General features: G+C 41.6%; 1 protein-coding gene across 1 annotated transcript in view; it reads right to left on the bottom strand.

Moving 5' to 3' along the window:
• Window positions 1–8635: 8635 nt before the first annotated feature.
• The window catches only part of LOC138802486 (Krueppel-like factor 5), a 35078-nt gene continuing 25221 nt past the window's right edge, over window positions 8636–18492 (bottom strand). The window contains exon 4 of the mRNA XM_069985861.1: window positions 8636–9343. Coding sequence (XP_069841962.1) covers window positions 9165–9343 — 179 coding nt within the window. The 3' untranslated portion in view covers window positions 8636–9164. The remainder of the gene's footprint in view (window positions 9344–18492) is intronic.

Genomic DNA, 18492 nt, shown 5'->3' with positions numbered 1-18492 from the left:
GCATTGCCGTGAATGTCCCCCTTTCCTCCAAGAAAAAGTTGGGAGGTATGGTAGTGACCCTATAGCCACATCACCTATTACCCCCAATATGAGCAGTTATGACCCTAATTAGTATTCAGGCCACTCTGTGCCCCCATATAGTATTGGAGGCCTTCTGTACAGAATATACTTTAACTGAGTGAATTACTTTGCCCAGGTGCATAAAAAACTTAGTGGCGTGCTCTGCTAGTAGGAGAAGCTGATGAGAGAAAGCAGCTGCTGCGGAAATGGCTTCTGCTTCTGGAAGTTGGCCTCCATGTATTGGTTTCAGGCCCAGGCCCTCAGGTGTGTCAACCAGGGCTTAACATGGTTACTGGGGATTTACTTCTTCCCACTTCAAGGCCCTGGGGACAGCAAACAGCTGGGTGGGTCATTAAAGTAGCCCACTATCCACGTGGCCCTCCCATAGAGGTATACTCCACCTCTTCACCCGCTTGAATATTATGAATGAGATCCAGGAGGTAGTCCCTTTTTACAGAGCTCCTGCATAGAAACAAGGTATGGCCATTCACCTTGTCAAACTCTGTAATAGTTGCCTTCCTCATGCCCTTTACCCAGTTCAAGATACTCCAGATGCCTTCTGATATCGTACTCCTGCCGTTCCTTTCCTGGTGCCCTCTCCCATAAGACAAAGGAGGACTGGGGCCTCTAAGGGTTTTCAGTTTTTTTAAACAAAATTTTATTTGACACATTCATATTACAGTACTTTACAGTACAGGTGGTACAGGGGTTCATGCATTTAGGCTTGCATCAACCAAAAAAAACATAATCGTCCCTCATCTCTCCATGTGCCTCCAATCCAAATACAATGCATGCCATTTCTCATATCGCTAACTAGCTATGAACATGGCAGTCAGCTTTAATGACTACATGATATATCTGAATGTGTTCGAAAAAGATGAGGCACAGAAAGAGCCACGGTTAACTAATGTCAACCCTACATTGTCAAGTAACTTTTAGTTTACCCAGGGCACTAGAATTTTCCTTACAGTACCATTCAGTGAACCTGAAAGGGGTCATGAGGGATTTGTTTTCTTCAAAAGTAAAGGGTGCGATAATAAAAGGTCTCCACTTTACGGAGAGACTTTTGGCTGGCAATTTTGTCCATAAGTAAGAGATGCTTGAGTGTTTCAGTCTATTTCCAACATGCAGGGGACTGTATCCTGTAATCAGTGTCCCATCAGGGGCTCAAGCAAGCATGGTGACCTCAGTGGGACTGCTGCACGCTCAGGAAATCTGCTGAGGGAGGGCAAGAACATCGTTTTTGCAGGATCCCTGGCAGGGACAAGCAGTACGCCACTACTGAATGCAGATCAAAGCAAGCGGGTGTTGAAGTGGATGGCGGATAACACAGCCAGTCAATTTGCCACCACGCAGTCTGAAATTATGGTTTAGGAGGCACCAGAGAAGATCATGTCCACTTACAAAGAACAAAAGAAAGAGGGGCTGTATTGCAGGTATGGTGCTAACTCCGCATATGGCGTCCCTATACTGTACATCAGAGTTAGCACCATACATGGAATACAGGCCTTCTCTCTTTTGTTTTTAACAGCGCTGTAACAGTTTTGATCCTCTGAGGACTTCCCTAACAAGAAAGAAATGCATTGGGATGCAGCCACCGTAGATTGTAGGGTTTAACTAGGGACCCTAGGGATGAAAGTGGCGGAGTCGCCCTTATAAGATTCTGTTTTGGGCTTAATGCATTTATTGATAAATGATTTTAATGAGGAATAATTAAAAGTTATATTTTATTACTAGTATTACATACTCTTGTCCGTGAAGCAGTTTTTGGTTGGTTTAGTGAGAGTGGTACTGTGATATTTTTTGGCCCCTTTCAATTTTTGGCAGCCCTAGAATTTGGTACGTTGGCTTAATGAGTCTACGCGTCCATACTTAAAAATTTAAACAGGGTGGGTCTATGTCACACACATGTGCCAGTTACTAGTGGTGTATTTTGAGTTCCCCCTTGTCTACAGCATGTATGGTTGTCAGATATGATGGGAACTAAGGTGAGAGATGAGCCAGCTTTTAACGGATGAAGGAGGACTTTGTTTTAGTTTCATTTTTAGTTTCTCTACAAGTAAATGTAAGAAAAGAGTGTTTCCTAACCTTTTCCCCAATTTTAATTGGCCTTTTTCTTGAGGGAGCACAATATTGTCAGTCTGTAAAAGTAGCGTAATTCAGGGACCTGGGAGTCTTTAATGCATCCAGACATACAAAATACTCTACTCCAATATTGAAAAATTTTAGTACTCGCTCATCTCTAGTTAATACTGAAATTTCCAGACCCCTTCCATAATGTAGCTTCCAGACCCCTTGTGCCTTTTAGCATGCCAGCCCCCTCTTTAGACCCCTGTTTTAACCCTCCAGACCCCCCTGTCTCCTTCTAGATCTTCAGTTCCTATTGAACCCCCCCTTCAGATCCCTTTGTCCCCTCCAGTCCTATCTATCCTCCTTCAGACACATCTGTTTTCTCCAAACCCCTATATCATCCTCTAGGCACCTCTGTCCCCTTTAGACCCATATCTCCTTCTACAGGCACCTCTGTCCCCACCAGACACCTCTATCCTCCTCCAGGCACCTAAGTCCCTCACAAACTCCTCTACCCTCCCCCAGGAGCTTCTGTTCCCCCTAGACCCCTCTATCCTCTTTCAGGCCCCTCTGTCTCCTCCAAACCTATCTATCATCCTCCAGGCACCTATTTGATGCCTGCCCCCCCCCCCTTGAGAACCTTTTGTCCTCTCCAGACCCCTCAAACTGCCCCACCCCTCCTAATGGCTATTCATCAGATAATCTGTAGTTATGAGTAGCCAGAGTGACGTCATTGCAGACCGCTGAATAAATATTCATGAGGAGGTCAGGTCAGCAGGGACGAATTAGTTTATTGTTAGTCCCGCCCCCAGTGCATCAAACTGCCTAATTTGATTGAAGTGAAGATCTAGTTAAAATGGCGCTGAGAATGAAGGTAATAAAAGTACCTTCAGTATCAGTGTCCCTGGCCACATAAGAACATAACAGCAGTTTACAGTCTTCTAACTTGCTCTTAGTTTCTTTTTAAAGTGTTATTGTATTTAAAAACAAACCATTTAGACATATCAAAAGTTTTGGGTCTGGGTCCTGAGACCCCACATGTTCCAGGAGAGGGATTATATAGAAAGTCAATGTCTTAAGTCTGTCTTATGCAAAGAGATTGGAGGAGAAGGTGTGGTGTCCCACCACGGGTGTTGCTATTCTATACACCCCTCACAAAAGCCTGTTCTTCAAGTAGAGTGGTAATGAAGTTATGCCTAAGCTTTGCCACTAGATGTCGCTATTTTTTGTTTATGCACTTGTATATTGCACAGCTGTAGTGAGCAAGGAGTTATTGTTTGTTGGTAATCTGCACACCAATAAGAGCTCTTCTCTGTTCTCCACCTATCTCTACTCTCCTTTCTTTTCTCTGCACTTTCTTCTCCACCACTCACAGGAGGTATTACATACCCTGTAGGAAGTTGTCACATGGGGAGAGGAAGTACACGCTCACACTTAGTGAGTCTTATCCAAGTCTTGGTAGAAAGAGGATTCACATCAAGACAGTCCCTGCTGTAGTTCAGCTGGGCCCTCGCTCTGCCAGGTCCCCCCACCAGTCCAGTGTAGTCTTGTCGGGACGTATGAGAAACACAGAGACTCTTTTCTTCTTCAAAGTAACACTTATTCTTGTTATGCAGTGCTAAACCACTCAGAAGAGGACAAGTCAGAGATCACCCCAACCCACGCCGTTGAACGTCTCTAACAGTGCAGGACAGTATCCTGAAACAAGAGGAACTGATCCGGATAAAGCAAAGTTGGTACAAGCCTACCTACTCTGTCTCGCAGTGCAGGTGTAACAAGGTAATCTTGGCCACCTTGCTTAACTCAGGTAACAAGGTCTGGGGCTTGTGTCAACCTAGGAGGATGGGTCACCCGACACTGTAGGGCGACAGGTAGTACAGCGACAACATAGGTTGAAACACGGGAACCAGTAGTCTTCTACTTTTAAGTATTTTCGAGTATTCGATTTTCTAAATTCCAGCAGAGCACACTTCTACCCTGGGTTGGGACTCTCAGCACAAATTCCTCTCTATTACTCTGAACTCCAAATGGTCCTTCCATGCCATGGAGTTAGCGACTAACTGCAAGGGAACGACGCAGAGGATGAAGGTATGAGACATACCTTCCTCCTCTGCGTCTCCTGTGCAAAAGGGACATATCAGCAGGTTAGATTCGTCTAACCTGCTGATAGTAAATATTCGTAACAAATTTCAGTTTGTGAAGTTCGGTTTGCTCATCACTAATAGACACACTAAAGTAAGTAGTAAGGCTAGCTAGCACCTTTCTTGTCCTGTCATTCATCTGTGTCTGTGTGCTTTCTGCCTAGTCTTTAAGATACACAGACACAGAGAGAGAAGATTTGGGGTATAGAGTACTTGGTGTATTGTCGGGTTAAATATAGGCAGCATTCTAAAATAATAAACTTTAATACCCTTGACATCAGTCTTCTCCTCATCCTGCTATGTGCTCACACAGGTTACATCTGTAGTAAAGTGAAAGTAGCAATCCTGAATGAGCGATATATTGCACCTAGACAAAATGAGTGGGTAAAAATAATAAAAGATATTTAATAAAATCTTTTTTTTCTTTCCTTCTTTTTTTATGGATACTGATGCATTTTTTTTAAATACTTTTGTCATTTACCATAAAACTCCTTTATATGATTTTTTTGCCCAGGCATCTTTATCTGTTTTATTCTCTAAAGGTATGTTTATTTTATAGAACAGAAATTGATAACAAGCTTTCTTTGACATAAATCATGTACCTGCAGGTGCAGTCCATGCGAACCCACATATAATGCATCATTATATCACAATGAACAAAGAGCAAAAAAATTAGCAAACATTGCAAATGACAAGCTCAGGTCTGATACAAAAAGTCATCTTAAATACCCAGGGGCTTTTGTTGTAAAGCATGTAGTTGGGCCTAATCCACACTTCAGTATTTTCTGTCAATAAATCAGGAACCTTATTTACAGACAGAAAAAGACACATGTGGACCTGCTGTTATGTTGCTATAGGGCTAATTATGCAGATTGTAATGTTAACTAGTTTCCTGATGCACTGCAGTTTTCTTTTTAGATAAAATTATAAACAGTTCTATGAAAATGAGTTTGGTGCATTAGGGACATTCTACCCGCTGTCTGCCTAATAAGCCACCCCTTGTAGTAAACACTCATTTAGTTACTACACTGCAGGTGAGTAAAACACATATGGTTTGGCAGCCGATCCAATTTCTCTGCTTCCGGGTGCAAAGAGAGACTGTGCATGTACAGTAATGCTGCCCAGCTACTGTACAGCTGATGTTACTGTGCTCGCACCAAGACTATACAACTTGATTCCCTATGTCTCAGCAGGAGAAGACACATTACATTACATTACAAGACATGACTTCCTAGGCGGGTGAACCGATGCACTTGGGGGCCAGGGAACACCCCCAGTTAACCAAACTATCTCATTTACATAAAACTGTTTATAACTTTATCTAAAAAAACTAAGCAACAAATCAGGAAACTGGAGGTGACCTTACAATCCGCATAATTAGCCGGAAGACTGGTTTTACACTGGCTAACCTTTTTTAAAAACGTTGTGGCCAGATGTTAGCTGTAAAGGCCCTATTACACAAAGCGATTATCGGCCGTGTTTGCCGATACCGACCGTTACGGCCGATAATCACTTTGTGTAATAGAAGACAACAATCAGCCGACATGCACAATGAGATGTCATACTTGGCTTTTTGTAGAGTTTTTCTCTCCTTTCTGATGTTTGTTTTTTTTTTTTATTTGTTGCAGTTTCTTCAAAACACCGCAGGTAAGGGTATGATATTTTTTTTTCTGCAAACGGTGGCGTTTCTCTCCCATAAAGTTCAATTAAATCTCTTCTGTTCATCTCAAAAATGCCAAAGGCAAAAAAGACCCAGTAACATCTAAAGTCAAAAAAGTCAAGATAATCTTTTGCAGTTTTACTGGTGTTTTTTGGAGGCCATAAAAACACCACAATAAACTGTATTGGGGTGCACCCTGAAGCAACATAAGAGAAGGTTCACATGTGTAAACTTGCAGTTAGTTTCCCTTTAAAAACGTGACATTCCTAGAAAGTAATAACACATTCTATCACCAATCTTAACATATTCTCTCTAAAACATCATACTTAAAGCGAATGTAGCACTTGGTACACCGATTTGTGTTTATTACATGAACAGACCAGTGCCGGGCTGGGGATGCCAGTGCCACGGCGCTTTTCTTAAACCGCCACCTGGTTCCCGTGTACTTTGGGTGGGCCCGCCAGCCCCCACTGTGATGAAACCCCCTCCCCTCAGTGACGTGGCTCCATTAGAATCAATGGAACAGTGTCACAGAGGGAAGGGGAGAGCTTCATACTGGGGACTAAGCAGTGCTTCATGCCCATCCTGTGCTCGTGAATAGAGATGATTCAACATCGGAAAATCTTAGGTTCTATCGAACTCGAACCATGTTGAACTTTCCACATTTGATTCTTGATGCCTTCCCGGTCTGTGGGGAAGGAGGAGACAGCCCTGGTACTGCCTGGAATTCCGGGATTCAGCTTAGGTAATAGGCTTAATCCCGGAATTTCAGGCAGTACCCAGGCTATCTCCTCCTTCCCCACGGACCGGGAAGGCATCAAGAATCAAATGCGGAAGGTTCGACAAGGTTCAAGTTCGATAGAACCTACGATTTTCCGATGTTCAATCATCTCTACTCATGAATAGACTGGTACCATGTGTGGAAACCAGTCTGTTCATGTAAAAAACACAAATCAATGTACCTAGTGGTACACTCACTTTAAAGAATATTTCATTTCAGCATTGTTTGAGTACTAAAAACTATTTACACAATATACAGCCAATATAAAATTAGAAAAATATTTTCCAATTGATGTATATATACATCATAAAGGTCATTTTACATAGACACATTTATCTGACAGATTATTGAAGCCAAAGCCAGGAACAGACTATAAACAGAGAACAGGTCATAAAGGAAAGAGTGAGATTTCTCCTGTTTCCAAATCCATTCCTGGCTTTGCCTTCAATAATCTGTAAGGAAAATCTGTCTGTGTAGCAATAGAAACCAGGTGGTTGTCCCCTCATCTGTTCATCACATAATACAGATGAGAAATGGCTAGGCCTGCTACCTCAGTACTCCTAGTACGACCTGCAGAATAGTATAACATTATTATTAAAAAAATAAATAAAGTAGTATTATTGCATTCAGAAATGTCCTATTTCCAATGAACACCATTAGAAAAAAACAATGCCCCAATGCTGATTTGCTGTTTCAGGGAGCCTAGCCTCCCAAAAACATGAATTAAAAAGTGATGAAAAAAAATAATCTCTCTCCTCAAATTGTACCAATAAAAAATATAGATCATGTCTGCAAAAATGAACCTTCAGGCTAGGTTCACAATATGTAAAAACAACGACCATATTTCATAACAACGGCTGTTGTGCAAACAACGGCCATTATTTCACAAATAACAGATGTTGTTATGAAATACGGCCGTTGTATTCTCTTATTATTTTTTTGTTATTTTTTTTTTAATTATGTGGTAAAATTAAGAGTATTATTAAAAAGGACATCTCCCAAAAATATGCCCTCATACTGCTATGTTGAAATTAAAATCCTCAAAAACGCTGCTTTGGGTAGGGGTTAATTGACATAGAAGCTATAACTTTTAATAATAACCTTTTAAATACTTTCACATAGCCTTTTTTTTTACATTAAGGCTATGTTTCTACTTCGTAATAATATCGGCAGAAGGCTATTTCGATATGGCTGCTAATAATGATCATGATAATTCTGAACGTCCGTCAATGTTACAAGATGGCCACCTTCCCCGATATTTTCCTGAAGTGGGAACATAGCCATAAGATGCACTAGACCTTCAGTGCATTTTTTCAAAACACAATATGCTCTAGGTATGACAATTTTCTGCTGTTTACTATAAGCTTCTATACATGACACACAAAAACATTTGTAGCCAAAAAATGCTGTAAAAAAAACAACAACAAAACCCGAAGGAGCAACATTTATATAAACAAAAGAATTCTTTCCAATAAACATAACATTTGTTCAAGCCAGATGTGCCACGTTATTAGAACAACACATTGCTGAAAAAAGGAGACCTTGACTGCTTATATTCTTGTAGGGAGTGATTTGATGCACTAGGTCCTGTATAAAGACATGCTTCTCTCTCTCTCTCTCTCTCTCTCTCTCTCTATAGATATATATATATATATATATATATATATATATATATATATTGTTTGTTTTTGGGTGTGGGAGGAAACCGGAGTACCCAGAGGAAACCCACACAAACACGGAGAGAACATAGAAACTCTTTGCAGATGTTGCCCTTAGTGGGATGCTTCTCTTTTTACTTAACAGAAGAATATCATATTTAGTGAAATACAACTCCCAAAAAATTTTCTGTAGTTCACTGGAATATGACTCAGAGATTCTTGACATATTATATACATGTTAAATTGTTCCATAGAAGCTAGTCTATGATCAAAAAACGGTATGATTTATTGAAGATTTTCAAGGAACAAGGAGCAGTAGTAATATGGTGTCCGTATGTCTTCAATTTCATACAGTATGAATCCATCAAAAAAAATGACAACGAGATATCACCATTGGACACTTCATGCTCTAAATCATGAATGTGTATCTTGACTTTTACACTTGTGTCCTTTAAAACCAGTTACTTTAATCTGAAAGACCATAAGGTATTTATTGTTTCCAACACGTCTTGTTCATTAGCATTTTTCTTTTAGAATTTCCACCGTTAACTGTCAGAGGTAGCAAATGTCACACATGGAAGACGTAATCCAGTAAAATAAATTTTAAATGTTTCCCGGCTGCAGTTAAAAATAATATTTCAGTGAATTTGTATCATTTTTAGCTTTCTTCTTGGCATGGGAAGATGGGCAGTCTTTATCTGCTGTACCTGCTATAGTCAAAGTGTTCTTTAGGAACACTGCTAAAATGTGTTCATATATACAGTATACTGTCCTATGAGATGCATTCCCAGTGACTAGTTCTGGTGTCTCTTCATGTGCAAGGCAAGATGATCGGAACGAGAGAAGCAGCGGCCACAGGCTACACATTTAAATGGCTTGGCACCTGTGTGTTTGCGGTAGTGCCTTGTCAACTCATCAGAACGGGCAAATCGCCAATCACAGCCCTCCCAGGCACATTTATACGGTTTCTCACCTGCCAGAAAAAAAATAAACACCAAAAATTAAAACAATGACTATAATTACTGTAACAATAAGTCAGGTAATGGCTTCATATGAGAGAGCCAGGAAAGCTTACTGTTGCAGCAAAATGTAAGTTTTACGCTATTTTATTTTATTTTTTCTTTCATTATGCATTATTGTATTGTATAGTATTTAGTCATTTGTTTTTATAACACATTTAGGGCCATTTACTTTAGTGTACTGCCTGTTCCAATTTTTCATAAGATGGGTAAGAATTAATATAATCTGGTTGATTATTCCATGACGTGATAACTTCTGCGTCTATGTGATTTCTAGGCCAAGTTCACACAACGCGAACAACCGGCCATTCCGTGACATGTCAGTTACTTACGGCGCCGCACGGATCCCGTCCGGAGCGTATATGATGTGTATACGCTCCGGCCAGGATCCCATTAAAAATAAGGCATTGTTGCCGATGGCAACAACGGCCATACTTTTATGTAGTGTGAACATAGCCTAAAGCTGGACAGCATTGCTTTATTAGGCTATGTTCATACATAGTATGAGACCGGCTTTTCGGGTCACGGATCGACCAGTCTCTGAAAAGATCATCCCGGTCGCTACTGCAGTACTGGCCGGATGATCTTTAGCCCCGCAGAGTTCTGATGCAGGCGCTTCCGCGCGCGCCCGCATCAGAACTCCCCACTGCACACTACGGAGCGAGCATCGGAAGCCGCTCGCTCCATAGTGTGCACTGACAGGGTTTTCTGTGGCTGCAATTCACTGAATAGCGGCTGCAGAAAACTGCCGTCTGTTTTCTACGGTGCCGCGAGTGATTGCGGTCGGAGCGTATACTATGTGTATACGCTCCGCCCGGTATACCATAGAAGACTAGGCAACGTATGTTTTCATTCAAAGTACGGCCGAAAATATATGTTGTGTGAACATAGCCTTAGTATGTAAAAGCCATGTATGTAGGGTAAAATGTAACTCCTATTTTGGGAGATGTAATTTTAATATACTTTTATTTATAAAGTATTGATTACTTTTACAATTTTAAGATGGTATTTGACCAGTTTGATTTTACATTTTGATATTCTATTAATTATACAAAATTGTAGGATATGTAATCAATGAAGGGCTGACTTCTGGGGAAACAACCCACAATATCACTGGGGGGAAACAACCCACAATATCACTGGGGGAAAAAAAGTAATCAATTTTTTTGCAATACATTTTTTATTTAAAACAGGAAAAGGGGGTGGGTGATTTAAATTTTTATTAGGGAAGGGTGTTTTTTTTTTTTTTAAAAAAAGCATTTTTAACTTTATTGTTTTACACTTTTTAAATCCTCATATTAGTAACTTTTTGATTGCCCATGGGGATCAATGTAAAACAATAGTATTACACTGATTCATTAGAGCAGAACTGTATATAACTGCCTATAGCAATACAGTGGTCTCTGTGACCTTGGAGCATTGGTGTGGACCCAAGGCTACCATTACAGCAGATCTTGTCACGGAGAGCTGGTCTGCTCCACTAAACCACTAATGACATGAATTTAATGTGTTTAAATACCACTGTCTGTGGAATGCCATAGTGGCCTAGGAAAAGAAAAAGTAAATTTATGTGTGTATGGGTTTTTATATGGATTTAAAATGTGTTAAAAGTCACAAAATGTGTATTATTCCACTGGATGTGGTAGAAGTTCACAATGGTAGTCTATACTTACGCTGATACAAGCATTTCTTAAAATGTATCACTTGAAAGATATAGACTTACCGTCTATATCTCTGAACCCCTGCAATCCCGGCTGCTTACTGCAGCACGGGACCGCGTCTATTGGTGTGTCCCCCTGTCCCCGGCGTCTAGTGGCGGGGGGGGGGGCAGATCTGGTTTACTGAGCCGGCCAGGGCTCAGTGTCGGAATGATGCTGATCCCGGCTCGGCAATCTATTTAGATGGTCTGCTGCAGACCATTATAATAGAGCACCGATCTGATGGATCTCTATTATATACACAGCATTATTCTCAATGGGAGATCAGTGCTGTGTATATAGAAGTTCCCCAGGGAGCTTCTAATTACTGTTAGTGAAAATAAAAAAAAGTGTTTTTAATAATGAAAAATCCCCTCCCCTAATAAAAGTTTAAATCACCCCCCTTTTCCCATTTTATAAATAAAAATAAATAAATAAACAAACATATTTAACATTGCCTCGAAATATTAAATTATCACATTCCTGATCTTGCACAGTAAACGGCAGAAGCACCAAAAAAATCCCAAAGTGCAAAATTGTGCATTTTTGGTCGCATCAAATTTTGAAAAATTTTGATAAAAAGCGTTTAACCCCTTAAGGACAGAGCCTGAAATGGCCTTAATGACAGAGACAAATTTTATGAATATGACCAGTGTCACTTTATTCATTAATAACTTCGGGATGCTTTTACCTATCCGGCTGATTCTGAGATTGTTTTCTCGTGACATATTGTACTTTACATTTCTGGTAAATTGGAGTCGATACTCATAACGAATCTTTATGAAAAAACCCCAAATAATGTGAAAAAATCTGAAAAAATGCATTTTTCCAACTTTGAAACTTTTTTGCTTATACAGAAAGTGGTTATACCACATAAATTATATATTAAATAGCATTAGCAACATGTCTAATTTATGTTGGCAGCATTTATTAAACTATCTTTCATATTTTTTAGACAATAGGAAGCTTAAAACATTAGCAGCAAATTTCCAAATTTTCAGTAAAATTTCAAAATCAGATATTTTTAGGGACCTGTTCAGGTGGGCCAAGTGTATTTGAGGGGCCTGTATGTTAGAAAGCCCCACAAAGCACCCCATTTCAGAAACTGCACCCCCCACACTCTGCAAAAGCATATCTAGAAAGTGTTTTAACCCTTTAGGGGAGTCACAGAAATAAAAGCCAAGTGTGTAAGAAATTTGAATTTTTTTTATTTTCTGTGCAGAGATCCAATCCAATATTTTGTAATCCAATATTTTTCATAATTATAAACCTAATACCAGAGAAATGCACCCCAATATTATTGCCCCGTTTCTGCAGTTTATAGAAGTACCCCATATGTGGCCCTATTGCGCTATTTGACGCAACCACAAGCCTCAGATATAAAGGAGCGCCTAGTGAATTTCAATGCCTCCGTTATATTTGGTCATTTTTGACTGTACCACTTCAGGTTGGCAGAGGTTCTGGGGTGCCAATACCTAAAAAACACCCCTAAAGGGACACCATTTAGAAAACGACACCCCTCAAGGAATGTAACAAGGGGTGCGGTGAGCATTTGGACCCCACAGGTGCTTCACAGATTTTTCGAACAATATGGCGTGAAAAAAGAAAAAATTATTTTTTACACTAAAACGTTGTTCTAGCCTTCAATTTTTAATTTTCGTAAAGGGATAAGAGGAAGAAAAAGACACAAAATGTGTAGCGCAGTTTCTCCCGAGTACGGAAATACCCCACATGTGGCGATAAAGTGCCAAGGGGGCGCAGGACGAGCCTACAAAGGGAAGGAGCGCCAATTGGCTTTTGGAAGCTGAATTTCACTGGAAAGGATTTCAAGGGCCATGTCGCATTTACAGAGCCCTCGTGCTGCCAAGACACTGGAAACCCCCCACAAGTGACCCCATTCTGGAAACTACACCCCTCAAGGAATCTAACAAGGGGTGCAGTGAGCATATGGACCCCACTGGTGACGGGCACAAATGTGGAACAATGTGACGTGAAAGGGAAAATTTTCATTTTTTCACTTTCATGGCACAAATGTGCCCATCATCAAGTGGTCTATATCCTCACTGCACCCCTTGTTAGATTCCCTGAGGGGTGCAGTTTCCAGAATGGGGTCACTTGTGGGGGGTTTCCAGTATTTTGGCAGCACGAGGGCTCTGTAAATGCGACATGGCGTTCATCATCCATTCTAGCCAAATCCAACCTCCAAAATCCAAATGGCGCTCCTTCCCTTCGGAGGCTTGCCCTGCGCCCACATGGCGCTTTATGTCCACATGTGGGGTATATACGGACTCGGGGGAAATTGCTCTACACATTTTGTTTTTTTTTCCCCTCTTTTAACCCCTTGTGAAAATGGTAAATTCAAGGCTAAACCAACATTATAGTGTAAAAAATGTAATATTTCATTTTCACGCCACATTGTTCCACATTTGTGCCCGTCACCAGTGGGGTCCATATGCTCACTACACCCCTTGTTACATTCCCTGAGGGGTGTAGTTTCCATAATGGGGTCACTTGTGGGGGGTTTCAACTGTCTTGGCAACACAGGGGCCTTTTGAATGCAACATGGCTCCTCGAAATCCATTCCATCCAAATCCAGCCTTCAAAAACTAAATGGTGCTCCTTCCCTTCGGAGGCTTACCCTGCACCCGCATGGCGCTTTATGTCCACATGTGGGGTATTTCCCTACTCAGGGGAAATTGCGCTACACATTTAGTGTTTTTTTTTTACTTTTAATCATGACAAGATTAATGATTAATCATAAAATCATGACAAGATTAATGATTTAGAGTAAAAATTTTACAAAAATTACACTAAATGTTGGTCTAGCCTTGATTTTTTCCATTTCCACAAGGGGTTAAAAAATAAAATGAACACAAAACGTGTAGGGTAGTTTCCCCTGAGTACGAAAATACCCCACATGTGGGCATAATGTGCCATATGGGTACAGGGCAAGCCACCAAAGGGACAGAGCGCCATTTAGAGGCTGGAATGGAGGATGGAGGCCATGTTGCATTTACAAAGCTCCTGTGCTGCCAGGACAGTAGAAACCCCCCACAAGTGACCCCATTCTGGAAACTACACCCGATAAGGAATCTAACAAGGGGTGCAGTGAGGATATGGACCTCACTGGTGACGGGCACTTACGTAGAACATGTGTCGAGAAAAAAAACCCAAAAAAACATTTTTTTCATTTTCACGTCCCAAATGTGGCCGTCACCAGGGGGCCATATCCCCGCTGCCCCCCTTGTTAGATTCCTTATCGGGTGTAGTTTCCAGAATGGGGTCACTTGTGGGGGGTTTCTACTGTCCTGGCCGCACAGAGGCTTTGTAATTGCATCATGGCATCCTCTAATGGGAATGGCGGCCATACCTACTTAGCTGGGGAAAAGGGACAATTCTATTTTATTTGGGGGTATTAGGCCAATTATTAGTTTATAAGGTTGAAAATGACAGATGTCCATGAAATTCAACCTGTGTTGATCCAGAGGAAGGCAAAAAACCCTCGTGAGGCAGACCCTGAGGTACGCTCACAGAGTTTGTAGAATTTCACGCCATATCGTCATCTCTTATTGGGACGGTACTGGCGGAAAAGACGTGTCTGGGGGGCAGCGTACGCTACACTACCCCCAGACATGTCACTGGATGATGAGGATGAATGGAGGAAAGAAGGATCCCCCCCATTCATCCTCACTGGCTGTTTCGGTGTAGGAGGCAATAATAATGTATGCGTCCGACGCCGAAAACACCCTGGGGGCCATCTTTATACGGGGACTAGTATATGGGGTATGTAGTGGTGTAGTGTCAAACTTTATTCAATGTAGTGTGGTGTAATGTAGTGTTTTTTACGTGTTTTTTTTTACAGTAAGTATAAAAAAAACCTACACCAACAAAGGCGTTGCTGATAAATGCCGCACTTATGTGCGGCACTTATCAGCAGACCGTGGCAGTAGGATATAGAAAAAAAACACCCTACGCCAAAAAGGAGGAGTTGCTGATTAGCAGCGCACTTTCGTGCGATGCTGATCAACACTCAGCGGCGATAGGGTGTGGAAAATAGAAAAAGAAAATTTGGAAAAAAAAAAAAAACTTTTTCTACATTCTGAACATCCCTGTAGCTGCTGATAAGTGTATTACACATATCAGCCGCTAGGGGGCAGCAGAGCGCAAAATCCGGAAAAAGACGAGGCTAGAGCCGAAAAAAGACGATGGGGACCGCCGGAAAGAGCCGAAGACGGCCAGCCGTTCACGGCAATCGGGCCGGTGGCACCGTGACCACCATTACTTTTTACAGTAATGGCGGTCGGTGCCGTCCTCGGACAGCACCGACCGCCATTTTATTCCGACCCGGAAAGGTTCCGATCGCCGCTATTGGCTGATCTGAATTGAATTGAAAAAAAAATAAGGGCTTATGTGGGTCTGTAGGTGAAAAATTGCAAGTGCTATGGCCTTTTAAACCCGAGGAGGAAAAAACGAAAACGCAAAAACGAAAATATGCCCAGGAGGGAAGGGGTTAAAAACTTTGCCCAGCTGGGGCTATATATCATAAACAATAACTGCCCAAAGGGTGTATAACAGAGGACCTATAACTATCTGGCAAGATGCAGACGAAGGACCAAGAGATAACCTTAACATGTGGCCCCTAAGACTTCTAGGCATCCTCTAACCATTGATGGCACACACAGTTGGGCACCTGTGGATGCAGAGATGACAGCCATCAAGATGGAAGATACCTGCTCTGGTTCTGGGTGAATCACTGCCATTATGGGAGAAGAAGGAATAGTGTTGGCCCCTGCATGGGTGGTTTCTGCTCCTAGGAATTGCCTTCCATTTAGTTGTTTCAGGAGCAGGCCGTCAAGCATGCCAAACAGGGCTTGAGATAGCTGCTGGGGATCTTGTTCCCACTCCTCTGACTCCAAGGGGATAGAAGAAGGCTCTGATGGCAACACGTCCGGCTCTGTGACTGCAGCAGCTCACCATCCATGGAGCTTTCATATAGGGGTATACTCCACCTCCTCATTGGGTTCAAGATTATGCATTAACTCCAGGAGGTAATCCCTTTTTATAGCCATGCTAAAGATCCCTTAGGAAGCTATACCCCTTATAATTGTTGAATTCCGTTACAGTTGCTAGGTCACTGTTTACCCCAGAAATTTTCTGATGTTCCACTCCTGCTACTTTTCCTCTCCAAACCTTCTCTGAAAAGACAATGTAGAAGGAAATGGTGCTGGAGAGGATGACTGTCATCTTCCTAGCCCACATGAGGATTGTCCACTAAGGGTTGTTGGAGGGGGCTCAGGCAAGTATGATGGACATGATGGTACTGCCGCATGCTTAGTACAGCTCGATGGCCTCAGTGAGACTGCTGCACACTCAGCCAAAAAACCTGAAGGTGCAGCAGCAACCCACAGGTGCAGGGGCTCACCGTATATACTCCTCCCAGCGTACACACAGTAAACACCTGCTCTGTAGATATTAAAAAATGAGGATCTTAGCAAACTATTTGATCAAACAGATTGTACCACGTCGCCAACATTAAGGCGTCCTCGAGACACGGTCCCTACTCTAGCATTTTCACACTAGCAATGGCCTCTCCTGGGCTGAATAAGCCTACAACTGGGCAGATAGGAGCCAAATTATCTCTTTTATAGCACCCTTGGGACATGGGTGGAGTGCAGGCCAACAGGAGGTAGCCACACCCCCCCCCCCCTGCACACTCAGCATCGCTTGATGCCCTCAGTCGGACTGCTGCACGTTCATAGCATAATGGCTTCAGTGGGACTGCTGCACCATGGCTGCATAAAGTGTCACTCACATTAATGTTCATATTCATTTCCTCCCAGTATGATGGTGGTGAATCCCCTGGAAATGGCTTATGCCATCAATACCAACCAATTCTTAGACAAATTACAGTCATCACTGCCCCCTGTCTCTTCCCTCTCCTGTCCAAATCTGCCTGCCAGACATTACCATACAACTCTGGACCACCCTGGACAAACTTGCACCCCTCCCCCCATATCCCAGACAGCCCAACAAACATGGCCAAGACCCTGGCACATATCTAGAACTCATTTTCTTTGACAGTGCTAGGGGTGTTGAACTTCTGTAGATGAAATCCAGAACAACAACAAACTTTATACTTCATAATTTTGTGCTAAGAAGCTACTTCTCTGCTCTTCACTCTGCTAAGCAATCCTACTTTACTACTTTCAAATCTCTCTATCCCAAAACGCCTCTATGACACCCTCAACTCTCTCCTCAAACCCAAATTCAGACAACCATCACTGACCTCTGCGCTGAATATCTCAACTCCCACTTCAAAGACAAAATAGACAACATCCATCAAGAGATCCTCTCCCAGTCCCCAAATAGTCCCCAAGTAGTAGTACATAAAAATGTCATAGGTACTAGAAAGAGTGACTGAGGGGATTGCTATTAATGCACTTTTACATTACAAAGAAACTAGTACTGCAAAAATAACTTTGCACATAGATTGTTTACTTGCATGCTATCCATATCCATTAATATTGCTTTGTATATTGCGGTGACAATCATGAACTTGCAGTTTATTTTATGTAAATTTTATGTTTAAGTCTTAACAGTCTGTTTACTTACAATTTTGTATGTTATAGTGGTTACCAACATTAATGAGTTAACATAACGGCATGCTGGAACTTTTTTCTATCTTCAGAAGGATACCAGTGTCTGCCAACCTATTGTCTGCCAGACTTATAAAAATGTCAGGCCCAGGCTCAAAACAATGGACACTGAATCAGAAAAGGGACAGCCCTATTGTGTCAGAGTCTGGCACATTTATTGGAACACCACGGAAGGGCTACCCTAAACAATAGAGAAACATCATATCTTCATATTCCCACTGCCTGGGCCCAGACTAATGTTCTTGCCTAATACAAGTTAGCATAGAAATATAAATTACTGGCAGAAAAAGACCACTTGGTCCATCTAGTCTGCCCTTTTAGTATTCACTTATTATATGTATTCCTATTATTTCCTATCCTATGGGATAGATATATGTTTATCACAGGCATGTTTAAATTCAACTATTTTATATTTACCTACCACATCTGCTGGAAGTTTATTCCAAGTAATATTTTCTCATGTTGTTTCTGATCTTTCCCCAAACTAACCTCCAACTGTGTCCTCTTGTTTGAGTTCAGATTTTTATTTAAAGCACCTCCCTCTTATGTAGTCACTTCACATATTTAAAGGTTTCAATCATGCCCTCCTTTCCCTTCTTTCCTCCAGACTATACAGACTTAGATACTTAAGTCTTTCCTCATTTCCTAGTTTTATGCTTCAGACTGTCCATTATTTGTGTAACCCTTCTTTGGACCTGTTCTCTTTTATCAATAACTTTTTGTGGGCGAGGTCTCCAGAAATGGACACAG

Source organism: Dendropsophus ebraccatus, chromosome 10, assembly GCF_027789765.1.
Source record: "Dendropsophus ebraccatus isolate aDenEbr1 chromosome 10, aDenEbr1.pat, whole genome shotgun sequence".
Classification (NCBI taxonomy): Eukaryota; Metazoa; Chordata; class Amphibia; order Anura; family Hylidae; genus Dendropsophus; species Dendropsophus ebraccatus.
Note: the sequence above shows the minus strand (reverse complement) of the source record. Positions and strands in the feature narration are given on the sequence as shown.